Source organism: Vombatus ursinus, unplaced genomic scaffold (genome assembly GCF_900497805.2).
Source record: "Vombatus ursinus unplaced genomic scaffold, bare-nosed wombat genome assembly UNPS02011613.1, whole genome shotgun sequence".
NCBI classification, from domain to species: Eukaryota; Metazoa; Chordata; class Mammalia; order Diprotodontia; family Vombatidae; genus Vombatus; species Vombatus ursinus.
In genome coordinates, this window is record NW_020951391.1 from 127,034 (window position 1) to 153,064 (window position 26,031).

The 26,031-nt window shown below is 45.6% G+C and overlaps 1 protein-coding gene across 4 annotated transcripts; it reads left to right on the forward strand.

The window, feature by feature from the left end:
• Positions 1-333: 333 nt before the first annotated feature.
• On the forward strand, positions 334-25,808 carry DENND2D (DENN domain containing 2D). 4 transcript variants are annotated; one of them, XM_027856705.1, is made up of 12 exons: positions 334-434; positions 8,016-8,191; positions 9,371-9,483; positions 12,478-12,547; positions 13,160-13,237; positions 15,445-15,585; positions 16,643-16,791; positions 19,283-19,460; positions 22,695-22,736; positions 23,582-23,666; positions 24,065-24,304; positions 25,262-25,808. In XM_027856705.1, the coding sequence occupies exons 1-12, from the start codon at positions 377-379 to the stop codon at positions 25,336-25,338; spliced, it is 1,407 nt and encodes a 468-aa protein (XP_027712506.1). In that variant the 5' UTR covers positions 334-376; the 3' UTR covers positions 25,339-25,808. The 4 variants fall into 4 exon arrangements, with proteins under 4 accessions (XP_027712506.1, XP_027712505.1, XP_027712509.1 ...); XM_027856704.1 differs by lacking the exon at positions 334-434 and adding an exon at positions 6,879-7,192; XM_027856707.1 differs by lacking the exon at positions 334-434 and adding an exon at positions 7,723-7,877.
• The last annotated feature ends 223 nt before the right edge of the window (positions 25,809-26,031 follow it).

Genomic DNA, 26,031 nt, shown 5'->3' on the forward strand with positions numbered 1-26,031 from the left:
CCACTCCCACCTCTTCTTTTGAGAGGGTGGGAAGAGGAGGAGATCCAAAAGTCAAAATCTCCTTCTGAGGGTCGGGAGAGCCCAGCCCCCGGGATTCAGCGCCGCCCCATTCCCGGACAGCTGGGCGCGGACGCGCTGTCAGCCCCCCCGCCCCGGGCTGGAGCCCTGAAGTTGGACAGAGTCAACTCCTCCCGCAGGTGAGGAGAGGGCGGATCCAGGGCCCGGAAGGTGAGCTGCCCCGCCCCCGGACCGCCCTCCTCTCTCCTTCCCCGCGTGAAAGTGAAAGTGCCATGGCAGCAGTGGGGGGTGGGGTGGAGTAGGGGGGCGGGGACCGCGGGGAACCCGCAGCCAGAGGAGTCCCGCACCCCGCGGGGCCATGGACGCGTTCGGCCGCCGCCTCCGAGCCAGCCTGAGACTGAAGCGCAACAGCTGGGGTCAGTGCGGGACACTGGGGCAGAGACCGAACTGGGGACTGGGACAGGGGTGAGGAGAAGGTGGGGGGGGAGGTCAGTGTAAAGGTCATCGGGGCACCAGAACCAGAGGTTGAGCAGGGTCAGGGCATCCAGGACCAGGAGCTGAGCGGAGTAGGGGTTTCGTGGAGTGACGGGAATGGAGGCTTGGAAGTTTGGGGTCAAGGAGGGAGTAGCGGGGAAGGGGGTAGAGAAAGGAGGAGGGGGGAAGTCTGGTAAAACCAAGAGTAAGGCGGAGCCAGCGAACCTCGGGAATGGTGGTGGTTAGCAGGGGTGGGGGTGGGGTCATAACCGAGGCTTAGATCTGGGAGGAGGTGAGTGGTGAAACCCACCGTCCTGAGGAAGCTGCTGTGGGGCCCAGGGCCACGTGTGCCTTTGGGCAGGAAGCTGGTGGTGCAACCACTGACAATACATGGCAGTATTGCCTACCCTCAGATCACCTCCTTGGTCCCGATCTTGGACCGACCCTAGAATCTGCTGTTCCCCCTTACCTTTTACATCTCAGATATTACTGAATACTTTGACGTAAACAATATGTGAACCATTCTCAGCCCGCATGGCACCTGACCCTGTGACCCAGAACAAGTTGCTTTCCATTCTCTGGGTTTCTGTTTCCTCACCAGTAAAAGAAGAAAGATGGACTAAGTGACTGTGAAGGACTCATTTCCAGGTTTATCATTCGATGGATTTAATTAATTTACAGGTAGCACCCCTCTTCCCCCCTCCCCCCAGGGCCATGAGGTATTTGCCCAGTTCAATTGGGCTATAATTTTAGAGATGGGGGAAAGTATAGTCATGACCTGAGTGAGGCTCTGGGTATAAGGCATAGCAGCCTGGCATTCTGGGATAGGAAGTGGTCTGGGCATCCTGCAGAGTTTGGTAGTTGTAGTAGGGAGATAACTCAGCAGGATATACTTGGTTTTTTCTTGGGGGCAGAAAAACAGCCTCACTTTCCTTCTCTAGTTAGGGCAAGTCAAGAGTCTGAATGAATCAGCATCTCTCCAACCTAATTTCCCCCTCCCTCCCACAACACCTCCCCCAAAAAGGAGGAAGGTTGGTATCCATTCCTACTGATCTCTGTTTCAAATTGTGCTCATTTTGTCCTTGATTCTTTTCTCACTTCTGCCCCCCCAATATTAACTCTTTTTGTCTTCCTGCCCCAATGGTTTGTCTATTCCCCATACTATGTAGAGTCTGCTAGACAGATGTTTGGGTGAAGAGAAAGAGTAGGGTATTCCATGGTTGAGCATTCTTTTACTGGATCATAAAACCCCTTTTAAGGAAAGGAAAGCAAGTGGGTTGACTGGGGGTGCTCTAGACAGGTCTGAGTCAGGACCCTTACAGATCTTTCCTAATTTTATGGGAATCTGTGTAAATGAGCCCCCAATTTCCCAGACCTGATTGCCAAATTTAGAAGAGTTGCCTCTATTAACAATGCCCTCCCTCTCCCATGCCATGCCATGTTAGGTGGTAGTTGTGAGAAAGTCTGGGGGTTTGTTCTGGAGAACTAAGGTGTTTCTGGTCCTCAGCAGCTATTCCTGGCAACAGGGAGAGGAAGCACTGAAATGTTGGAAGTAGTAGGGCAGCCAGTCTTACCTGTACTGGGGTTTGGCATCCTGCCCAGGCAAGAGCGTGTGCCTGCTCCTTCCCACCCTTTTTTTCTCCTTCCCTCCTCCTCAAGGAACACCTGGTCTTGTGCTTTCTTCTTTGTACCTCTTGGGTTTAGTTCAATTAGGTGGAGGGGAGGAGAAGGGAGAGTGGTTTCTTATTTTGGGGGGAGGGGCACCCCCGTAGTCCTAAGATTGAGAGCAGCTGAACAGAAGGGAGGAGAGAGAAACTGGTTCTCTGACCTATTATGTTTCTAATAGTCGCTGGATCATCAACTTTAATGCTGGAAAGAATTTTAGCGACCATCCTGTCCAACCCTTTGCTTTTACAGATGAGGAAACTAACATGTCCAAGTTAAGTGAATCAAATTGGGACATGGAAGAACTGGGATTTGAACTCAGGTCTTCAGATTTCAGATCAATCCTTTTTTCATCCCTAACCTTGCTGCCTCCCTATGATCTCGAGATCATAAGGCCACTGGGCAGAGCTCTTTGAGGGACAAGGAAGCAAGCAACCATTGTAGACTTAGCTCTTTGTTGGTTGAATGGGTTCATCTTGTCACCTGGCTTCTCAGCAAAGGGTTCTATGGGAAGATTATCTTCATCCAGTCCCTTTCAACCTAGAGTGGGATTAAGGGATGTGCCAGGCACCATTCTAGGTGCTGAGAATTCAAAGACAAAAAATGAGCATGATCCTCGGGGATGGAAGGAAAGAAGCATTTATTAAGTACCTACTGTGTGCCAGGAACTGTGCTAAGCATGATAATGATGATGACGATGATGATTAACATGTATATATTGATTACTATGTGCCAGGCACTATACTGAGTGTTTTATAATTATCTGCATCATTTGATCCTTGAAACAACCCTGGTAGATTATTGTTGTTGTTCGTTTGTTTCAGCTCTTTCTGATTCTTTGTGACCCCATTTGGGGTTTTCTTGGCAAAGATACTGGAGTGGTTTGACATTTTCTTCTCCAGCTCATTTTCCAGATAAGGAAACTGAGGCAAACAGGGTTAAGTGACTTGCCCAGGGTCACATAGCTACTGTCTGAAGCCAGATTTTAACTCAGGGAGATGAGTCTTTTTGACTCCAGGCTCAGCATTCCATGCACTGGGCCACCTAGCTGCTCACTCTGGTTAGGTAGATGTTGTTATTATCCCTATTTTACAGATGAGGAAACTGAGGCAAAAGAGGTTAAATGACTAGCCCAGGATCACCTAGCTAGGAAGTATCAAAGGCCGGATATAAATTCAGGTCTTCCTGATTCCAGTGCTCTATCCAATGTATAACCTGGATGCTTCTAGAAGTTTATGGTTCCCTATAAGCCCACTTATGCCACTGACCCCCACCTCTCATTCTCCTTTAGATGGCCAGCTCAGTAACTATTCTATATTCTTCCTTTGGTCTCCCCTAAAATAAAAAGGAAAGAAAGCTCACTCCCTTCTGGCCTTGATGCACAATAACTCTGGCCGACCCCCCACTCCAACTCCCTGACATGTTTGCCATGAGACTTACTGCACTTGTGACTCTAATGAGGATAAAACAGGAGGAAATGGGTTAGAAATGCATCATAAAGTATTTATGAATGAGGGTTTCCTGAGTGTTGTTGAACACTGTAGAATGTTATCTGAAGTGATTTGAAAATCTTTACAAACAGGAGTTATTCTCATGTGTTCATGACAGCTAAATTTTATTTCAACCCAAGGGCCTAGATGACTTCTCATGGTCCCCTCAAGATTTCTCATTCTTATTTTCTCACTTGTTCTTGCCTCAGTTTCCCCTATTTGTAGTAGCTGTTGAATCATTTCAGTTATGTCCAACTCTCTGTGATCCCATTTGGGATTTTCTTGGCAAAGACACTGGAATGGTTTGCCATTTCCTTCTCTAGCTCATTTGACAGATGAGGAAACTGAGGCAAACAGGGTTAAGTGACTTGCCCAGGGTCACACAGCTGCTAGTGTCTGAGGCCAGATTTGAACTCAAGAAGATGACTCTTCTGACTCCAGGCTCAGCATTCTATCCGCTGTACCACCTAGCTACCCCATTTGTAATTGGGAAATGATATTTTCTCAGTCAAGGAAGTGGTTTTGAAATGGGACATTATTCTTGAAGCCGTTGGGAGAAAGGTGTGGTGAATATCCTAGCTGTCATGGTCATTAACCATCCCTATAATTACCAGCATTACCACGGTTGTTTTTACCTAGAATTTGGGCCATCCTCCAGGCTGGGGAATCTCCCAGAGGACTTGATCCCTTGCAGAGAGGCTTGGTCCTCATTTGCCCTGTCCATTTCTTCTGCTGTCTTCCCAGTGGGCAGATAGGTGTGTGCCCCAGCCATGAGACCGGGCCTCACAAGCCAAAGAATGGGCATGACCTTCCTTCTGAGCTGTCTCACCATTCTTGAATTCTGGTAGATCTGTCAACCAGGGCTCTACGAGCCTTAGGCCTTGTTCATCATGTTTAGCAAGGATGTGTGTGTGTGTGTGTGTGTGTGTGTACTATAAAGGCACTAGACTTGGAAGAAGAGCTGGGTTCAAATCCTGCCTTTGCCACCTACTAGCTATGTGACCTTAGGCAAGTCAATTAATTTCTCGGGGTTTTTACTTCCTCCTTTATAAAATGAGGGGGATGGGCTAGGTTAGCAGTTTGCAACCTAGGGTCCTACAACTTTAAAAACATTTTTTGATAATTATATTTTATATAGTTAGTTTTCTTTATAATTCTATTTTATTTTATGCATTTAGAAACATTCTTCTGAGAAGGGGTCTATAAGCTTCACCAGACTGCCTGAGGGGACTAAGACACAAAAATGGCTAAGAAACTCTAAACTAGATTACGTCCAAAGTCTTTCCCAGCTTGAACATTATCTTATCTTTGTGATTTCACTTCCTGGAAAATTCCAGTTCTTAGAACTTGACTTTGCCCCTAGTCTCAGGCTTTTACTTTGGGACTGCCTTCTAACTGCCCCTCACTGAGCCCCAGCTCCTCACCCTCTGGATTTCAGAGCATCTCAGTTCCTTCTGTTAGGTGCAGGGCCCAATCCCAAACTACATCTTCTCCTTCTGTTGCTGCCTGTCATCACAACTGGATCCTGGTTGGCCTCCTAGGAGAGGGATAGGAGCCATTAGGAGAAGTTGCAGAGAAACAGACATGGGCTTCATGTGAGGAAACACTTCCTAAAAATTAGAGCTGTCCAAAAGTGAAATGGGCTGGCTGCCTTTGGATGGCATAGGTCCCACATCTAAGTGATTTCCTAGAGCCTATAGCTAAATTTTCAGTGTGAACATTTACTCCTCTGGAATTGGCAAATTTACCAATCAGGGCTTAATTTGTTGCTTTGTTGATGACTTGAAAGTGATAGAGAAAATGAGAATAATGCAGATTAAACTAGAAAATATCTTTTTTTTTTTGAGTCAGCTGTTAAACATTTACCTGTACACCCCTGGTCTTCCCCTACCCCACGATCTCCTCTCTGGTGCTAGATAGCTCATTTTCAGCCTATTATAGAGAGATTTCCTATCCATGTCTAGGTTGGATTAGATGCCCTCTGAAGGTCCTTCCAACTCAGACTTTCTGTGATTCTAATTTTGTGATTTCCTTACATCTGAGCCATCTTATGTTTGAACAAAGGGGTTCCACATACAAGTTCATTTCTCTTGTGATAAACCTTGTTTTCACATAAGTCTCTTGACATTGTGATTGCCTGTTTGACAAAAGTCATTTTGTTTAGAAGGAGGAAAAAGCCAATTTTGGGGTAATTCTTGTCAGCTGTGTCTCAGGGCACAGCAGCTGCTCAGCCGTTGTGATGCCAGGCAGGGATCAGCGTAGGGACTCACCACCCGGGCTGTTGCCAGTCCTGGCTTGAGTAGGAAAATTTGGTTTGTCTCTTCACCAGAGCCCCCAGAAGAGCACCAGGAACTCTCAGTGAGGGAATCCCACTGAGGCTATGGATGCACAGTCCCCTTTGATAAACCCAGTGCCTATCACAGTACTCGGCACACTTAATAAATGTTTGTTGAGTGAATGAGTGAATGAATGAATGAATGAATGAGTAAATGAATCCTGCCAGACGGTTCAATGAAGCCCTGGAGCAAGTCCCACTATTTTGGCTGGTAATCTCCCCCGCCTCCCTCATGTCAATATAGGAAGTACTAGGGGGGTGAGAGGTTTGCAAATAATTGGCTACTTCTCTGGCCAGCGTGGCAGGGGCTCCTGATGTCATTTCCTTGTTGGAACAGCTGAGGGCTGGCAGGAGCCGGGCCCAGCCTGGGACTGTGATCTGTGTTTCATCATCAAAAGAGGTGCACTTAAAGTTCTTGTTGGCTGTTGGTAATTGCCAAAGCTTCCCTTCCTGGTCAGAATCATTAATTGCTTTAGACAATTATTGAAGTATAATTGTTCTATTAGCCACAAGTGGGGCAACTGCTGAAGTAAATACCTAGCTCCTGTGCTCTTGGTTCAAACTTGGAAATCCCGGAAGACCCAGAGTTCAATGTACTTTTAGGGGTTTTTTGTTTGTTTGTTTAACTGAATAAGTGAAAGGCCAAGAATGAAGATGCCCAGACTTGAGATTCCTATCCTTGAGTTGATCAGGTTCTGCTACATGAAATTAGAAAGATATCAGCATTTCTCCGTCATTCATCAATCGTTTTAGGGTTGTAAATAACCTTGTTGCACAATCAGTAAACTGCATGGAAGCCCTTGGTCTGGGAGCAGCTGGGTCTTAGAGGTGTTTGCTCATAACCTTTTCTCTCACCACACCCGGAGGTTCTTGGGAGGAGCTGATGTTTGAACTGCTCTGCCAGGATGCTCTCTTTGTCAGGACTAAGGCTCTGCTGCCTTCCTGGGTCCTGCCACATCCTTCTCACACAGCTCGTGGGTACACAGGGAGAGAAACAGATCTCCCTTCTCGGGGACATGGTGCATAGGACTGCAGTGGGAGATTTAAGCTGTGGCCTCTCTCACAGAGGCCTGGATGTGTGTATCCTGCGTTTGGGGAATGTAGGACTTTGCTGCTGATGTCTCACTCCCTGGGAAGATGGATAGACCAGGGGTTGGCAGAGTATTCAAACTCTTTGGTCCTTGGCTGCCCCGGAGATCAAGATGGACAGGTCTGCTCTCTGTTTACAGGATGATGCCATGCATCTTTCTCTCTTCACTTGGCTGACTTCTCTATTTTTGTCTGGCTTCTGGGTTTCTCTTACCTCCTCCCCTGTATCTTGACCTCCTGATCTGCTGCACGAGTGAGCTTCCCTCCCCCCCCCCCCCCCGTGCCCCCAGTGCTGTTAGCTAGTTATGTGACCTTAAGGAAGTTACTCCCTCCTCTCCAAGCCGCAGTCAAATGAAGAGAGTAGAAAAAAAAAATACTGACTCTGGAGTCAAAGGACCCAGGTCCAAATCACATTTCTAAGGCTTACTACCTATGTGACCTTGGGCAGGTCATTCTTCCTCCCTGGGCCTCAGTTCTTTATCTGTAATGAGGGTGATGGACTGAGTAGCCTCTGAGGTCTCTTCCAGTTTTATGCTTAGGAACCATGAGACGCCTTCTTGAATAACTCAAACAGAATTATAGTCTAGACAGTTGTTTAAGTGGGGATTGGGAGGCAGGTAAAACTCTTGGTTTTCTCAGGCCTCTTGGGACTGCTTCAGATCTGGAGTGGGCAGGGGGATGGGGTGGTCAGAGGAACCCCGGGGGCTTTCTTTGTTCCAGTGTATTTTTCAAGTGATTTGTTTTCTCTTTTCAATTCCTGTTGCGGGCTCCCTCCCATCCCAGAGTCCTGATAATGCAGCTAATAGGTAACCTCCCACGTTGGCCATCTTTCGTAAGTTTGGTGAGAAGTATGAGGGCACAGAAGGGGTCTCCCGACTGCTTAGGCCCCTACTCTGTGTGCCTCGGGGACCCTGTGTGAGTGAGCTCTGGTGTCTCTGTTTCAGTTCCCCGTGAGGAAGCCCGAGAAGGCAGGAAGGAAACAGAGGAGACCATCAGAGAGCCCTCCCTGTCCAACTACACAGGGGGACCACACTTTTTTGAATATCTCTTTGTGGTTTCTCTCAAAAAAAATAATTCGGGGGATGATTATGAGCCCACGATAACCTACCAGTTCCCAAAGGTAAGGAGCATCTTGGTTTATTTTAGGATTCCTTGGGGAATGGGAGGAGGAGTGGAGGTATTTCTCTGTCTTTCCTTATTGACTTTATTCATTTGATTATTTTTCCTAAACCCAAGCCTAATTTCTACCACTATCGGCAGCCATGTGCGTGAACTTCCCTTCACTGTCTGAATTGAGTCCCCCAGGAGATGCTTCGGATCTTCCCCAGCAGGCATACCTAGGCCCCATGTCCCCTTCCCTCTTACCCTGGTGCCGCACAGACCCCACAGGATACCCTTCAGATAACCTTCAACCTAGCCACCCTTCTTGCCTGTTGTCATGGGGGCTGATGCTTTCTTGTGTAGGCGTGTGTGTGTGTGTGTGTGTGTGTGTGTGTGTGTGTGTGTGATCTGCCCACTAGAATTGCCCTTCCTGTTAACCCTTCTTCTTTAGAATTGCTCCTCAGGTTTCTTGTCCCTCTGTTTGCTGCATTTGTCAACAGTGTGCGGGGGCCGGGGGTGGGGGGGTGGGGGGGGAGGTGCACGTGGTGCAAGAGACAGAGAGAGACCAAGGCAGAGATTATGTACATATGTGTATGTTGGGGTTGAGAACACGAACATTGGGGAAACTCTGTGCTCCAGGACACTCCTGAGCAAACTGGCCGCTTTAGGGATGTTTTCTCTCTCTCTCTAGGGTACACGAGACTCAGCAGAAAGATTCTTGACTTTCGAGTCAGAGGAATAAGGTTCAAATCTCACTCCTGTGTGACTTTGGATTAAGTCACTTCATCTCACTGGACCTCTGGTTCCTTCCCTGTAAAAGAGGGTTTGATATATGGCCTCTGAGGCCCCTTCTGGGTTTATATCTATTATCCTCAGAGTCCCACTCTATGTAGATATTTCTGACACTCAGTGGCCCTATCTTCTGTCTTTACTGTATAGACAACAGGGACATCAGCGAAATGGAAATGAAACTTTGTACTCCCTCCCCCCACCAGGAGAGACTAGGCCAGACTGGGACATCTCAGTCTTGGAAAATCCATAGCTAAGCCCTAGTCCAGGTGTTTATGCTATGAACAAAGAAGGCTTTGGAACCTTGGGTCAGCAAGACAGCTGACCTAGGATCCCTGAGACCCTAGAAGCGAGCCAACTCACCAACCTTCCTGGTCCTCTACTTCTGACTATTGGCTTTCCCTTACAGCGAGAGAACTTGCTCCGGGGCCAGCAGGAGGAAGAGGAACGATTACATGGTGCCATTCCCTTGTTCTGTTTCCCTGATGGCAATGAATGGGCACCCCTCACTGAATACCCCAGGTATGGGCCTTGCCCTGAGGCAAGGGAAATGATGGAGGTTGAGAAAGGGTCCTAGCATCCCGAAGAACTTAGGTAATTTGTAAGAAGTAGCCTTCCCTCTTCCTTTTGGGAGGTTACTTGTGGGTCTATTTTATATTTATTGGTAGGTACATACAGAGTTGTAGCTGTTAAAGCTTGAAGTGGCACTAAAACTTTTGGGACACTCTGTATATGGCTAGATAGATGATAAATATGTATATATGTATATATACATATATGCACCAATATATAAATATACATTTATGTAAATATATATAAACATAAATATATTTTTATATACTAATATATTTTTATATATAAATACACAAATATATAAATAAATACACAAATGTACTCACATTATATATAAGTAATATGCATATCTACATATATATAGGTCATATATGTGTTTATGCATATGCAGTTATATTTTTTTTAAAAACTGAATCTATGGTTTCATTGATATAGGGAGATCCTGGTGAGGAATGCTCTCTTCCAACACAAGTGGGCACCTTCTCTGAACTCATAATCTTAGAGAGCTGCCTGGGGGCACTGAGAGGTTGGGACTGCCCAGGGTCCCACAGCCGCTATGCATGAGGAGCAATATTTGAAATTAGGTCTTCCTGACTTTGAAGTCAGCTATCTCACCACAATACCATATATAACCTCTTCCTCCCTCCCTCCCTCTCTCTCTCTCTCTCTCTCTCTCTCTCTTTCCCTCTCTCTTCTCTCCTCCTGCCTGTCTCTGTCTCTGTCTCTGTTTTTCTCTCTCTCATCTCTACTCCTGTCTGTCTCTTTGTTTTTCTCTCTCTCATCTCTCATCTCTCTTCCTGTCTCTCTGTCTCTCTATTTCTATCTCTCTCATATACACATGTGTGTATATGCATGTACATATATATCTATATACCTTTGACATATACTTACATATGTGTGCATGTGTGATATAATATACACCATTATTATCTTCTCTTTGGAATTATTTCCCTAGTACTTATGAGTTTGCCCTGAGCTATTTACATATTCTCTTATACAGGATCCCCACGGCACACATTACTGAATCATAGAACCTCAGAGTTAGAAGAATTTCACATGCCATTTAGAGTCCCACGTCTAATGAAGCCAACGAAGCCTCCCCCAAAGGGAAAAGTCTGCCAACTATGGTCCAACAATCTTGACTTTGTTTCTTGGCAAGATTCTAGAACATATTATTAGAGGGATGATCAGTGAACATCTAGAAAAGGAAACAGTAATCACAAAGGGCCAACATGACTTCCTTAAGAATGGATCATGATGAATGAAGTTCATTTTTATTGCAAGGGTTACTAGACTGAAGCATCAGGGGGAATGTTATAGTACAGTTTACCTAGCTTTTAAGAAAGTATTGGACAAAGTCTCTCATACTATAGAGATGTGGGGTAGACATCTGAGTAAGAAATCTCTCTACCACATAGCCAATAAGTGAACAGCCTCTGCTAGAAACTTGCTGTGAATGAGAAGCCACTAATTACCTCTTGAGATATTCTGTTCCACTTTCAGAGACCTCTGATTGTCAGGACATTTTCCTCTTATGTCATGCTGAAATCTGCCTCTCTAGCTTCTTTGTTCTTAGTTCTGCCCTCTGGGGATAATACAGAACTATTTCCATGACAAATATTTATACATGGAGACAGCTATTATGTTCTCCCCAAGTCTTCCCTTCCCTGGGTTAAACATGTCCAGTGTCCTCAATGAACCCTCACATGGCATGATCTCAAGATCTCAATTGATCCTGGTTGGCCTCCTTTGGACACTCTCCAGTTTATCAATGTCCACTCTAAAATGTGGCTCCCAGAACTGAAACTAAAATGCCAGATGTGGAATGCCCTCTAAGTTCCATTCCAGCTATAAGATTGGGATTCACCACCTCACTAGTCCTGGACACTAAACTTCTCTTAATGGTGTCCAAGATCACAGCCATTTTATCTGCTGTGTCTCATTGTTGACATATTTTAAATTTTGTAACTTGTGAAAACTCATAGCTCTTGTTCAGATGAACCATACCTCCCTGATTTTTTTTTCTTGTAAAGATTCTTGGACCCAAGTGTTTATCCATATTAAATTTCATCTTTTTAAATTTGGCCCAACATTCAAGCCTGTCTGGTTTTTCTTTTGCAATCCCAACTCTTTTAATCCAGTGAGTTAACTGCCTCTTATAGTTTTGTTACCTAAGAAGTTGATAAGCTTTTTGCTGAGTCACTGATAAAAATGTTAGCCAGCACAAAGGCCAGCCCAAATCTTTAGAGCATTCCATTGGAAACCTTTCTGAGCTGACATGGATCCGTTAATGATTACTTTTGGGGCCTGGCTGTTCAACTAGTTCTGCCTCCACCTAAATGTACTGCCATCTATCCCACATCTCCATAGCATGAGAGACTTTGTCAAATGCTTTCTTAAAACCTCGGCAAATTATACCATAACATTCCTCCTGATGCACTAGTCTAGTAACATTTTTAACAAAGGAAAAGAATTTCATGAACCATTCTCAATGAAGTCCTGTTGGCTCTTTATGATTACTGTTTCCTTTTCTAGATGTTCACTGATCATCTCTCTAATAACATGTTCTAGAATTTTGCCAAGAAACAAAGTCAAGATTGTTGGACTATAGTTGGCAGACTCTTCCCTTTGGGGGAGCCTATGAATGTTTCTTCTTTGGGCATGGTACTCTAAGCAACTGAACTAGCTAGCTGCCCCCAGCTTGTAAAGAGGGTGTGTCCCATTCCCTTCCATAAGCTACCCCACAAGCTGTAATCATCCCCTTAGCTCTTCCTGGAGTTTGCTGCTGTTAGCAATGACCCTTGAATCTGCTTCAGTAACTGACACTGTGGTTAAGCTTTGGGAGACTAGCCTAGGTGGGCAGGAACCCTAGCAATCTGGCTGTTAGCCCCTCTCCTGTTTCAGAATCTAGTCTGAAAATGTCTCTCCTTTTCTCAACTTCAGGGAAACATTTTCTTTCGTTCTGACCAACATGGATGGGACCAGGAAGATTGGCTACTGCAGGCGACTCTTGGTACTGCTCAAACATTCTGCTCCCCAATTTTCCTATTTCCTTTGCTTGGGTACCCCTCACAAATTCCCTTAAATCTAGAATTTGGAAGGCAGGGTCCACTACCCCTCAGTGGCACCCTGCCTGAGGTCTTCAGAGGAAGTTAGGGCTAGATGTCCTCCCCCTACCACCCTATATCACATCCCTTGCTAGAGTTGGGGTTGCAGAGCCCCTTGGGGCAGTCTACTTATTCTTACTATGGGGAACCCCTCACTGTTTTGGTTTCATCCTTCTCATTGTGGTAGCATCATCTGTATCATTCTCCACACTAGAATTTGCTTCCTAGGTTCTGTTCCTAATACAGGAATCTTTTGCCCCCCTTACCAGGCCAGTCCTTTCCTCCTTTCCTATTTCCCTAGCAGTAAATAACCTTTAACACTTCCCATCTTACTTCTGTGAACAAGTCAATAACCATGTAGTGACTGCTATCCCTGAGTCTTCCCTAGCCAGCCCCTTCTCCTTTCTTCTCCTTTGCTATTTTGTGAGCCAAGACTTCTGACTCCTTTGCCCCGAGTTAGGGAGATTCCTAGGAGAAGTTCCCATGCCGAGAAATAGCCTCCTTTTCTTTGTTTGCAGCCCGCCGGCCCCGGCCCCCGGCTCCCAAGAGTGTACTGTATCATCAGCTGCATCGGCTGCTTCGGCTTGTTTTCCAAGGTAGGGGTGGGGTAGGGATTTCCCAGCTGCTGGCTGGGGCTCTGGGCCTGTTAATCCTGTTTGACAGCCCTTCTCTGCCTTTCTACCCTCCCTGTCTAGCCTCAACCCCTCAGAACTGCCTCTCTGGAGTCTGAACTCAGAAATGCAATTAAGATGCCAGGAAGAATCGTCTTCCATCTTGCTCACTTGCAAAACAAAAACTATTACAGATAGGGATGGGGCAGAAGTTAGAGTAGAAGAGAGGAGTGATGGGGCCCATGGAATCTCGATAGCACCAGACCTGGAAATGGGGAACATGGATTCATGTCCTGGTTTCCCCACTAATTGTCTGGCATAGGGCTAGTCACTTAATCTCTCCTTCAGAATGTTATTAATTAAGAGGCAGCCAGGGGACTCAGTGGACAGAATGCTGGGCTTAGAATCAAGAAAACATGAGTTCAAATTGGGCCTCAGACACTTACTAACTGTGTGACTCTGGACAAGTCACTTAACCTCTCTTTGCCTCAGTTTCCTCATCTGTAAAATGGAGATGATTATAGCACTTACCTCCCAGAGTTGTTGTGAGGATCAAATTTGTTAAGTGTTTTGCAAACTTTAATGTGCTATGCAAATGCTACCTACTATTATTATTATTAGAGCTAGAAAGAGCATCTGAGGTCATGTAATCTTTGGACTCATCAGGTAGCAACCCCCACATCCCTAGGCAATAAATACCAGATCTAAGATTCAAACCCAGGTCCTTTGACATCAAATCCTCCGTGCCACACTATCTCATTCTTGTTTATACACACACACACACACACACACACACACACACACACCCCCGCTAGATAGCTCTATCTCTACATACATTTGTGTATACACACACACAGATAGATATATTGACATATATCTATTTAATTCAAATTTTGCAGATAGCTTTATAAATATTCTTATTTGGGGGCTAGGTGGTATAGTGAATAGAGCAACGGTCCTGGAGTCAGAAGGACCTGAATTCAAATCTGGCCTCAGACACTTGACACTTACTAGCTGTGTGACCCTGGGCAAGTCACTTAACCCCAACTGCCTCACCAAATACACACACACACACACACACACATATTCTTTTTTGATCCTCATAACCCTATGAGGTAGGTCCTATTAGAATCCCTATTTTACAGATGAGGGAGCTGAGGCACAGAGGGGTTAAGTGAATTACCCAGAGTTTCACAGCTAGTACCTGTTGAACTATCCATTACACTAGGCTGCATTTCTGTGAAAAAGAAAAAATCATTCTGCCCTTTGTGTGTCATAGGGATGTCGAGAAGGTCCAACAAGATCAAAGGAAAACAGATTTAGGGCTCAGAGGGACCTTGGAAATCCTCTAGTCCAACCCCTTCCTTTTACAGAGGAGGAAAGCGAGGCCCAGAAAAGCCCAGCGACTTTGCCCCAGTCACCTGGATATTACCTGGATTTGAATCCAGGTCCTCAAATTCTAAGCTGTTTCCACTACCACAATGGATGTGAAATGACTTTTCAATATAGCCAGACGACAGTTTAAATAATTATTATTTTAAGCAAGGCATTCATTCCCTTGAGGCAAGGTCTAGAAATTCCACCCTCCCAGTGTTACTGGTAGCACTGAGCCTTTGTCATGAAGAAGGATGACTTGACTCCCTGCAGAATAAATACTTACACGGCAAGGAGAGCAGAACTTTCTGGCATGAAAAAAAAAGTTCATTTATAAAAAGCAATGTTTAAAAGGATTTGAACCTAGTCCTTCAGACTCCAGATCTCTATTATATCACACAGAAGCCTAGTTAGTTTAGCTCAAGGGTTCTTAACATTTCTGTTTTATGAACCATTTTGACAGCCTAGGGAAGCCTATGAAATTTTTGTCAGGATAATGTTTAAAATAATTAAAGGAAATGCTCAATTTTAGTCAGAGGCTAGTGAAAAGAAAGATGTATTTTTTTTTCCAATCTAAGTACACAGATCCCATGAAATCTATTCATGGACCCTTTGGAGGGATCCATGGACCCCATGTTAAGAACGTTTGTTTTTAGTTGGAGGGGAGAGCCTAGAGAGGGGAGTAACGATCAGTGAGGGGTCCTGAAAACATCAGAGCATTGGTTAAATTAGATAATGCCTGGGGGTGGGGGTGGGTGGAGGCTTTGCCTTCTTTCTTTGGGTTTTCCAGTCATACTCGACTTGAATCTTCTCTATAGATCCTGGATGAAGTAGAAAAGCGGCATCAGATCTCCATGGCTGTCATCTATCCATTCATGCAGGGTCTTCGGGAGTCTGCCTTCCCTGCCCCTGGGAAGACAGTCACCCTCAAGAGCTTCATCCCTGACTCTGGGACCGAGGTAGGCTGTGTGTATTCTGTGGAAACTCTACCCTGACTGGAGTGTGTTCCCACATCCCATGCCAGCATCACTTGACTGATGTGTCCCCCTTTATCCTATCTCTGTTTATCCCTTCTCCAGTCATTCAGATATTCCCATTCAGCAGATGAAAAAATGGAGGAGGAGCCAGTAATTTACTAGAGTTGGTAGCAGAAATTGTTGAGTCATTTTTCAGTCATGTCTGACTCTTCATGACCCCATTTTGGGTTTTCTTGGCAAAGATATTGGAGTGGTTTGCCATTTCCTTCTCCAGCTCATTTTACAGATGAGGAAACTGAGGCAAACAGGGTTAAATGACTTGCTCAGAGTCACACAGGATTTGAACTCGGGATTAGGAAGACTAGTCTTCCTGACTCCAGGCCTAGCACTCCAACCCAGGAGTGGGGAACTTGTGGCCTCGAAGTCACACGTGGCTTTATAGGTCCTCAAGTGAAGCCCTTTGACTGAATCCAAACTTCACAGAACAAATCCACTTAATGAAAGGATTTGTTCTGTAAAACTTGGACTCAATCAAACTCAAAAGCATATGGAAGTGATTATTGATAAATCAAAATAAATTAATATAAAAAAAAAACTTGAACTCCATCAAAAGGCTGCACCTAAGGACCTAGAAGGCCACATGTGGCTTTGAGGCCACAAGGTCCTCACCCCTGCCCTATCCACTATTCCATCAAGCAGGAAACAGAATCAGGTATCTTGACCCCCAAGTCCACGAAGACTTCAGGCTTTCGGAAATATGATATGTAATATACTCCCTGATCAAAGCTAATTTTCTTAGCATTGTGTAGGCCACAAAGTGGGATGTTACTTTCCCTTATCATTGCTCTTGTCTTTCTGTCCCATGTCTGCCTCTCTGGCCTCCTGTCTTCCTCGCACACATCCTCCTCACCAGGCCTCCTGACTCTCTTTCCTAGTCTATATCTCACAAAGATATCATGACTTGGAGGGAGTTAACCAGCCTGTATCCCCAAAGGCCAGCTTCACGGTGACCCTGCCATGTTCCGATGTTCCCTTGCAGTTCATTTCCCTGACGCGACCGCTGGATTCCCGCTTGGAGCATGTGGATCTCCGCTCCCTTTTGCGATGCCTGAGTCACGAGCAGATCCTACAAATCTTTGCCTCCACAGTCCTAGAGAGAAGAATCATCTTCCTGGCTGAGGACCTCAGGTAGATCCCATGTGTACCGACCAGCTTCCCTGGGATTCAGGGACCGTATGGAGTTTACCTACTTCCCTCCCACCCTGGTGTTGAGAAAGGCATCCAATCTTTAAGGAGGTGTCATGAATCAGTGTGGGGGCAGATTTAATTGTATTCTGGGGGCACTTGGAACTAAGCAATTAAGAGAGGACTTGGCTAGGAAAGAAGCACATGCAGCACTGTGGAGTTTGAGCCTGCAGCCATTGTCGGCAGCTCTGAACTCTCAGACGGCTCCACAGGGATGTAGACCAAAACAAACAACATAGATAAGGTCTCTGCTTTTTGGAAGGTGACAAGCTAATAGACCTTGAATTCATGCCAGAGAAAAGAAAGAGAAAGCCAGGGCACTGACTGGTAGGTTAGGCCAAGAGCCTTGGTTCTAGTGTTGGGGGAGAGGAAAAAAAGATTTTGGGACAAAATTAATTCAGTCCAACGTTTTCTTAAGTACTTATCACAGACAAAACATTGTGCTAGGGGCTGGGATGCAAAGATGAAAAATAAAAGTCTTTGCCCTCAAAAAGCTTCCCTTCTGCTAGGGGTGGGGGACGGTGGTGTTAGGATACAACACATACACAAATCAGTATAAAAACCGGTCCGAGAGCACCACCAACTGGAGGTACCAAAGAAAAGATAATGGAGTGCGCCTGGGGCTAGTGTTCTGAAAACCAAAGGGTGATTCTCGAAAATGAGGTGGCGAAATGCCTTGCTGATCCTTAAGAGACATGGAAGAATCATCTTCTTTGGAAATGGCCTCTCTAGCCCCAATCCCCTATGTACAGGAACAAGTAGGAAGAATTCCTGGCAGTAGCTGGAGCCAGGACCTTCTGCCTTTTCCTGTGTTCAGGAAGTGAAAGTAACTCCAGACACGTGTCTGGCAGCTATTCTGTGTGGCCCCTACCTCTGCTCTGGGATTTGAACAGAGCATAGAAAGGGGGGCTAAGCAATATTTCCCCATTTCCTGTGTTTCCTTCCTCCCTCCCCCTCAACTCTCCACTAGACATAGGAACGAGGGGGAGCTTCCTGGCAGCCTCCTCCTGGCCCTAAAATCTTCTATGGAAAGAATCCACTATTTCCCATCTTCCTTCCCATCCCAGGTTTCGGGATCTTCCAAGCTGAATCAGGGAGGGGACTTCCCAGCCAGGCTGGGCTCTGGCCAAATGCTGAGTATTTCATTACTTCTCAGGAAGCCTCGGGGCAGTGCTAAGAAATGGCACTTTCTACCTGCTCTCCTTATTGGCTTTCACTTTGGGGGCAACTGGCAGTTGTGACCTAGAAATCAGCGATGGCTAGTGGGAAGCAAAGATAAGGGGAAGAAGGAAGCTGTGGCTTAAGGAGTGAGCACCCACCCAAACAGGAGAAGGCTTCAGTGGGAAGAGAGGAGGAAGCACCTCTATGGGACTTTCCATCTGGGAAGGGTTGGGCGGAGTATTCCTGGAGCTTAGGAGTTTCCCAAGGTCTTCTGGGTGCCAGCCTGAGCTTCTTGACCCTAGGCCTGGGCTTAAGGAGCTGGAACTCCAGCTGGTAATTTTCATAGGTTACAGGGTTTGGGGGAAGAGAAAAAGAAGGGAGATATAGGGGAGGGGGAGTGGGGGCAGACAGTACTCAGGCAGAGTGAAAGGAGATTATGTCCTGTTAAGGAGATAGAGTGGGTATACTTCAGGACCCCACAGTCTACTTTACGCACCCTACTTCTGACTTTGGTTGATGATGAACTGGTATGTGAGAAGGGACGTCCTCTGCCTGACTCTGGTGAGTGGTAGCAGCTGCTCCCACTTATAGCCTTATGGAGGCATTCCATATGTCTACCATCTTGCTCTTCTCCCAACCCCTTCAACTTTGACACCACAAGTTACTAGGCCTGTTTAAAAAAAATAACACTGGGGCTTGGGAACATGGGATTTATTTAGAACTGGAAGGGACCTTAAGAGATTGCCTAGTCCAGAGTCCACAAATGTTTTTGTAACTATTTTGATAATTGTATTTCAATATAATGGGTTTCCTTTATAATCTTATGTATTTGATTTTATGCATTTAAAAACATTATTCTGATTAGGTGCCTGTAGGCTTCACCAGACCCTCTCCAGAGGGGTCCATGACATAAGAAAAAGTTAAGAACTTTGATTTAGTCTAACTCTCTCATTTTACAGATAAGGAAACTGGGTCCAAACAAGATAGGTGAATTTGCACGAGGAAATAGAAAGATATAGTAACTGAGCCAGGATTTGAAAAAGCAGGTGGTCTGACTCTAAAGCCAATGTCCTTTCTACTCTACCATATATGTTTCCTTACATTAGCAAAGGCAAAGAAGCAGATTGAGGCTTCTTCTGAATGTGGTTGGGGGTGGGGAGTGGCCTGTATTCCCGGGCAAGCTGGTTCGGTCTTTGCCTGCCAGGCTGGACTCTGGCTGGGGCGGGTGGGTCCCACCCTGGGCTGCAGTATTCTCCCATGTTATCATCCCCAGCACCCTGTCCCAGTGTATCCATGCTGCTGCCGCGCTGCTCTACCCCTTCAGCTGGGCCCACACCTACATCCCTGTGGTCCCCGAGAGGCTTCTGGACACAGTCTGCTCTCCGACTCCCTTCATGGTTGGAGTTCAAAAGCGGTTTATTCAGGATGTTCTGGACAGCCCTATGGAAGAGGTATGGTTTCCTCCTTACAAAGCACCCCTACTTTACTTTATGGTGGAGTGAAGGGACACCACCAAGCACATATAGGGGCATCACACACTGACCTTGGGGAAAGGGAATTCTCTGTCCTGATCCAGGGAAAAGGGACTGTAGTCACCGTTTATAGTATCTCTCTTCAAACTGATTCCTGGTCCCTAATGGCCATGTCTACACAGTAGAAACACTACCAGAATTTTTCCAAGTACCTAGTAAGTGTGTCAATTGCCTTTATCACCCACATTAAAAAATCTGGGGTTGGTGTCTAACCTAAGAACTTGAGTGGTTATCATCTGAGCCACTGGGTGGGCTAACTGAATTAGTTTAGAATACAAGCTAATGAGGACATGAGTTTCAGTCTCTTGTGAATTAGTTAGATACACTCTTTTCCATAGCCACAGAGGGAAATCTTACATTAGCCAGCTCTCTTACAAATGCCACCCTTTAACTATCCCCACCCTACCCTACTGAGGGTAGGTCAGAATGCTCCTCTACAGAGGACATTATTATAACTTAAACCAATGTCGTTCTTTGCTTGTGTGTATACTAACAATGGACACACCCCGTGCAGACAGATGTTCCAATAAAAGAACCTCAGTTTCCTACAAGGAAGTTATTGGGATAGGTATAGCTCCAGCCCTGCAGAGGGGGTTCCTTATTTTAGAAATGAGGAAACTGAGGCACATTTTATGGTTGAAGGAACTTACTCAGCCAGTGGTCGAGCCAAAGGAAGACCCCAAGCCTCTCTGAGACTTAGCTTGTCCTTGGGTTATTTACTAAGGAGCATATAACTGGAAAGCTGGTCTTATACTCACTTATGTCTCTTCCTTCTCTCTCTCCATGCAAATTTCTGTTCTGCTTACTTGGATGCCAATATTCTCATTTAGAGAACAGCCTTGATCTCATGACCTGGGGTTGGGAGTAGGGGAGAACTCCCTATGTGTTAGGTAATGAGTTAACCTCATTTCTGAGGTTTTGAAATTTCCTGACTTCATCGCTAAGGTGTGGCTTTTCTGGATGCCAGAGAGGAAGCAACACTCCTCTCTCCCCTAATTTCTTCTCTCCCTCTTCCCTCCCTCCCCCCACCCCATATACATACACATAGATTCTCACTCACCCTGCCAAGACTCTTGGCAGTGTTACAGAACCTGTCAATGAAACAAGCCAAGTTGAGGGAGGAATTGCTCCAACCTCATTGAGTTTAATTTTTCAGGGGACTGCATACAAAAAAGAACATATCAGAATGTTAGTCAAGTCAACAAGCTTTTAGTAAATGCCTACTATATGTTAGGCACTGTGCCAAGCACTGGGGATACAAAGAAAGGCAAAAGACTGTTCCTGCCCCTCCCCAGGAGCTGACACTCTAATGGAAGATAGAACATGCAGACAAAATGATGTACAGATAACATCTATACAGTATACATAGCCTTGGGGGGGGCACAAAGGACCGTTCCCCCAAACTAGGTCAAGCTCCCTTGCAGAAGGGCATTTGAGACCATTCAAATGTTTATGAACCCCAAATCTGATCTAGTGGCTATTTTATTTATTTTTTTAGACAATTGGGGGTCAGTGACCTTCTCAGGGTCACACAGCTAGTAAGTGTCAAGTGTTTGGTCTGAAGCAGATTTCGAACTCAGGTCCTCCTGACTTCAGGGCCGGTGCTGTATCCACTGCTCCACCTAGCTGCTCCCCTAGTGGTTATTTTTTTTTTTTTTAAAGACTGTAATAATAGTTGACCTTGGGAGTAGAAGTGTGATTTCACTGAAGCAGGGAATTCCTGATCACTGCAGGCCCCAATGCTCCTTCCTCCCTGCAGCTTAGAGCTGCCTGGAGCACTGATCTGCCCAGGGTCATACAGCAAGGATATAACAGTCCAGACTTAAACCCAGGCTTTCCCGGCTCTTTATCCTTCTTGCAATTCTGCCTCTCTACAAAGCACTATACAAACACTAATTGGTTTATTTTTGGTCTGGACATATGATTTTACTGGTGTGTGAAACACCCAGGGTGGAAGCTCTTCCCACCAGTGAAGATTGTTAACTTTAACTTAAGAGTTTTGGATGGTTGCCTGAAGGACTGAAAAGTTAAGTGAGTGACCCAGAGTCACACAGAAAAGGTGGGATTTGAACTCAGGTCTTCCTCTTAGGTTTGCCCTTCTCTATTCACCATATCACTTTGCCTTTCGTCAGGTATTGTCATCATCATTATCTCAAACCAGTCAACACTTGATTCCTTTTTTTCCTTTCTTAGAACATGTCTCCTCCTCTCTCTCTGACCTCCTCTCCAGCTTCTGTACCATGGGGTGGGTCAAGCTTCACAGAGGTTAATGAGGGAACTGGATAGAGCAGATTTTATCTATTTAGGCTTTTGTCTTCAAACCTTAAGGGAAGTCTGCCTCTTCTGTGTCCATCCCGGGGCTGGCAGAGAATGACAGAGATTGGGAGAATACTGTGAAGCAGGGCTGTTCCTAGGAGAGGGCAACAAGCACTTTGTCCCAGGGCAGAAATTTACATCACTTTTAGTCATTCATTGGCACAGAAACAACTGAGATTAGTGCCTAGTTAGCAGGAGTAGTTAAACTAGGCAGCTCCCACATGGCAGGCAACTTTCTGTTTTTCTTCCTACTGCCCACCCTTTATCCCCATGGGTATACCCCAGGTGAGCTCCTTCTGCCACCCATTCCTCCCTCTCCGTCTTATATCTATGGTCTCCCATAACTGTATTTCTTATTGTGACTCTGATTCAGAATGGATGGATTGAGGTGGGGATGAACTGGCTTTGCTTTTGCAATGGCTTTGAGGAATTATTAGTTAATAATTTAGAATTAATTAATAATTAATATAAGTTAATAATAGGTTAAGGAATTATCTCTTAGTATTCAATTAAAAAGCATTTGTTAAGCACCTACTATATACAAAACCCTGGAAATAGAGACAAAAAAGCAAAGCTTCTCTGGCCCAAATCCTTTCTGCTCTCAAGTCAGCCCAAATCTACTTGGCTTCAGCCAGAAAGAATGCTAAGGTTTTCCTGGGGCTGGAGGTGTGGGCATAGCTTCAGGGGTAGGAGGGGGAGGGGAAGGGGAAGGGAAGAAGCATTTTTATAGCACCTACTATGTGCCAGTCCCTGTGCTAAGCATTTAACAAATGTGATCTCATCTGAGAACTTAGAAGTAGTTAAGTCCCTTTGAGGATAATTTCCTGTTTGTTTCAGGTTCTGCTGGTGGATCTGTGTGAAGGAAGCTTCTTAAAATCAGTAAGTCAGATACACCTGTCCCACTATCCCTACCGCTTTTTCACTCCTCTGCCCTTCGTATGACCACTCAACACACCTAGATTGGGCACTAACCATATGGGGGATAGGAAGAAGTCTTCAAGACACAAAGTGCTTGTTCTCCAGGAACTTTACGAGATTTGTACAACAAAGGTGATATAAAATAAGCGCCCTATGAGTAGGATAAACAAGAGAATTATAGGAGGGAGAGAACTTGTTAGTCTTCTTCGGACTCAGATGCAAACTGGACCCTAAAGGAAAGCTGATGGGCTCTCCCAGGCCTGGAGACTTGTTGTGGAGGTGCAGGTAACAGAGAGAGATCTGTATTCTTTTCTTTCCTTCCTTCCTCTCTCTCTCCCTCCCTTTCTTTCTCTCGTCTTTCCAGCTTTTCTCTTTCATTGTTTCTTTCTCTCCTTCCTTTTATTTCTTTCTCTCCTTTCTTTCTTTCTCTTCTTTTCTTTCTTTCCTTCTCTCTTTCTTTCTTTCTCTCCTTCCTTCTTTCTTTCCTGCTCTTTTGGAGAGATTTATTTTTTAGGAGTGGTGATGAGTCTGGATCTGTGATTTCATCAGTATAGGAAACTTTTCTATACGGTACAGAGACTTTTCACTGATGCCTATTGTCAATTTATCTTTTTCCTGTAGTTACAAAACTATTTGGGGCAAATAAAAGGGTGTGATTTGCTTATAGTCACAGAGCTAATTTTTTTTGAGACATGATTTGATTTCCCACTCTTGCTAATCTTCTACTGGCCTCCTTTCCCCTCACTTCCCTCCTCTTCCCCCCTCCCCCCATTTGACCTCTGACCTAATTCTTAATTCTCTCCTAGGTTGGAGATGAAGGGGATGTCTTACCCCCTAAGCTGCAGAATGCCATTTTATCTTCTCTTGCCCAAGGGAATAATGACCTGCAGAGTAAGTCCAAGAATCCCACCTCCTTCCTCCAATTCACGTTTTTGCTTTCTTCACTCAGCACTCCAGGACTGAGGGTATCCAAAGGACTCAACCACGAGACAGGCTCTCCTGGGGGGAAACATCATTCCACTTTAAAAAGCCCTCATCAGGCACTATGGTCCCTGGTCTCCAAAACCTGCGGGCCAGATATCCTTGCTTCCCCATTGTCAAATGGCCAAAGAAGGAACCTGTGCCCTACTTCCCTACCTCCCGCTTAAATTTGCAATCCTGAGACACACAAGGAACTCAATCTTTAGTGAAGGCCACAACCGCCACACCTTCTGTCCAGCCCCACTTCTTCCTTCTGGGTAAAAGGGACAGTGAACGACCGTCTTGAAAGGCTCTCTATGTCCTTGCAGCTTTGGAGCAGGTCAATGAGCATGTCTCAGGTCCCTTCGTGCAGTTCTTCATCAGGACTGTGGGCCATTATGCCTCCTACATCAAGTGGGGGCCAGATGGGCAAGGCAGCTTCCAGGAGAGATCCTTCTGTAAGGCCCTGCCCTCCAAAACAAGCCGCCGGTTTGTGAAGAAATTTGTAAAGACGCAGCTGTTCTCCCTTTTCATCCAGGAAGCAGAGAAGAGCAGGACCCCCCATGCAGGTGAGCACTTCCAGGCTCACATCACACCCCTGTAGGTTTAGATGATGCAGTTGTCGGTGTGTGTGTGTGTGTGTGTGTGTGTGTGTGTGTGTGTGAGATGGGGAGGGCACATGGAAAGGAAAGTGGAGGGCAAACAGTAAACATCTAGAAACTGCTCTGTGGTCTGACCTTTTGAAAAGGTTCTACCATCTTGTCAGTAGGCAGACGGTCTCATTTCTCGCCATAATCTAGGGGTAGGGGAGCAATCCTTATTTTTTAGCCTTGATGGTCCGCTTCTCCCATTGGTTGATTCTTTCTATTTTTGGAAAAGATGGAGAAAAGGTCAGCCATTTCTATATTGGCTCTGCTTCTAACTTTCAGGACTTCAACATCATGGCCCAACTTGGGTACCTTCTCTTCCCTCTCTCTTACTTTTCAGCTCTTTTGCTGTCTTTCTCCATGAGAATGTAAGCTCCTTGAGGCTGGGGACTAGTGCTTTGCAAAGTGCCCAATACATAGTAAATGCTTAATAAATGCTTGTTGCCTGCCTGTCCAAGCACAGACTCACCATCAGACTCACTGCCTGCTGTAGCTCTCCTGGTGTTGCAAACCCCTTCCTCCCCTCACCTTTAGAGTGTGAGTTGCAGAGACCACGTTTTTGCCTTTCTTTGTATCCTGAATGCTCACCACAGTACCAGACACATAGTAAGCCCTCAATAAAGGCTTGGGCAGAATCTTCAGAACTCCTAGGATATAACTGGATGTAGGCTCAGACCCACGGTCTATATCGGACCCTCGGGATCTGAGTATTGGCTTAGATCCATCTTCTGTGCCTTTGGAGAAAGGACAAATGAGGGAATTAAGAACTCCCTTAAATCCCTGGAGGATGTAAGAGGCTTGTGCCCAGGATGGGGAGTTGGGTATTTTCTGCTTGTGTGGCTTAAGTATGTTATCTGACAGGCGCATCTGGATTTACAGGGTACTTCCGACAGAAAATCACTGAATATGAGGAACAGAAGAAACAGAAGAAACCAAAGGAACAGACTGTGAAGTAAGGGATGTGGGAGGCAGGAACAACTCAGCCTGCAGCCCAGCTTTGTCTGGAGCAGACTTGGACTCTGTCCTGAGCTAGAACTGGTTTGGTCTTGGGACCCTGGCACCTCCAGGTTCAAGGGTGGGTTACCTTTGGCAGCCGAACCCTGTTTCAAGCCGGTACTTGGAGCAAGTACCTCCGGATTTTCACAGGGGCCAGCTTTTTCCTTCCCAAGAAAAGATCCCAGGGCTCTAACCCCTTATTTTCTGGAAGGGGGTGCCAAGCCAGGCAGCGATTAGGTAATAGCTGCTGTGACTCCCCTGAGCATTCTTTTTCCTAGAAATTCTGAACCTGGTGCTTTGCTCCTTCCTTTGGGACTACTGTTCTCAGTATCTAGTATAAGAAGCAGAGAACAGCTCTCACCCAGAGGTCCAAATTCTTAACAAACCAAGCCTGTGAGAATGTGAATAAAGGTGAAAAATGTTCATGTTATTAGGTATCTCTCTTGAGTATCCCAGCATAGAAGAGCAGAGTTGAAGAGCATGGCCTTCCAGAATCATTTCTTCTAGAATTATTCAATGTTAAGCACTCCCCTTTATGCTAATAGCTACAGATTATTGGTTGTCTATATTGATGGTCAATGTTGATTCTAATGAATCCTACATTATGGCCCCAGCATTCTTTGCCTTCTTTTTCACCCAAGTGCATTACTATT

Bases quoted from the DNA above. Each gene is read 5' to 3' on its own strand.
- DENND2D (XM_027856704.1), top strand. From the start codon at position 7,120: ATGGATAGACCAGGGGTTGGCAGAGTATTCAAACTCTTTGGTCCTTGG. The intron at 16,792-19,282 runs GTAGATCCCATG...TATCATCCCCAG, and splicing joins TTCCTGGCTGAGGACCTCAG to CACCCTGTCCCAGTGTATCC. The intron at 19,461-22,694 runs GTATGGTTTCCT...TGTTTGTTTCAG, and splicing joins TGGACAGCCCTATGGAAGAG to GTTCTGCTGGTGGATCTGTG.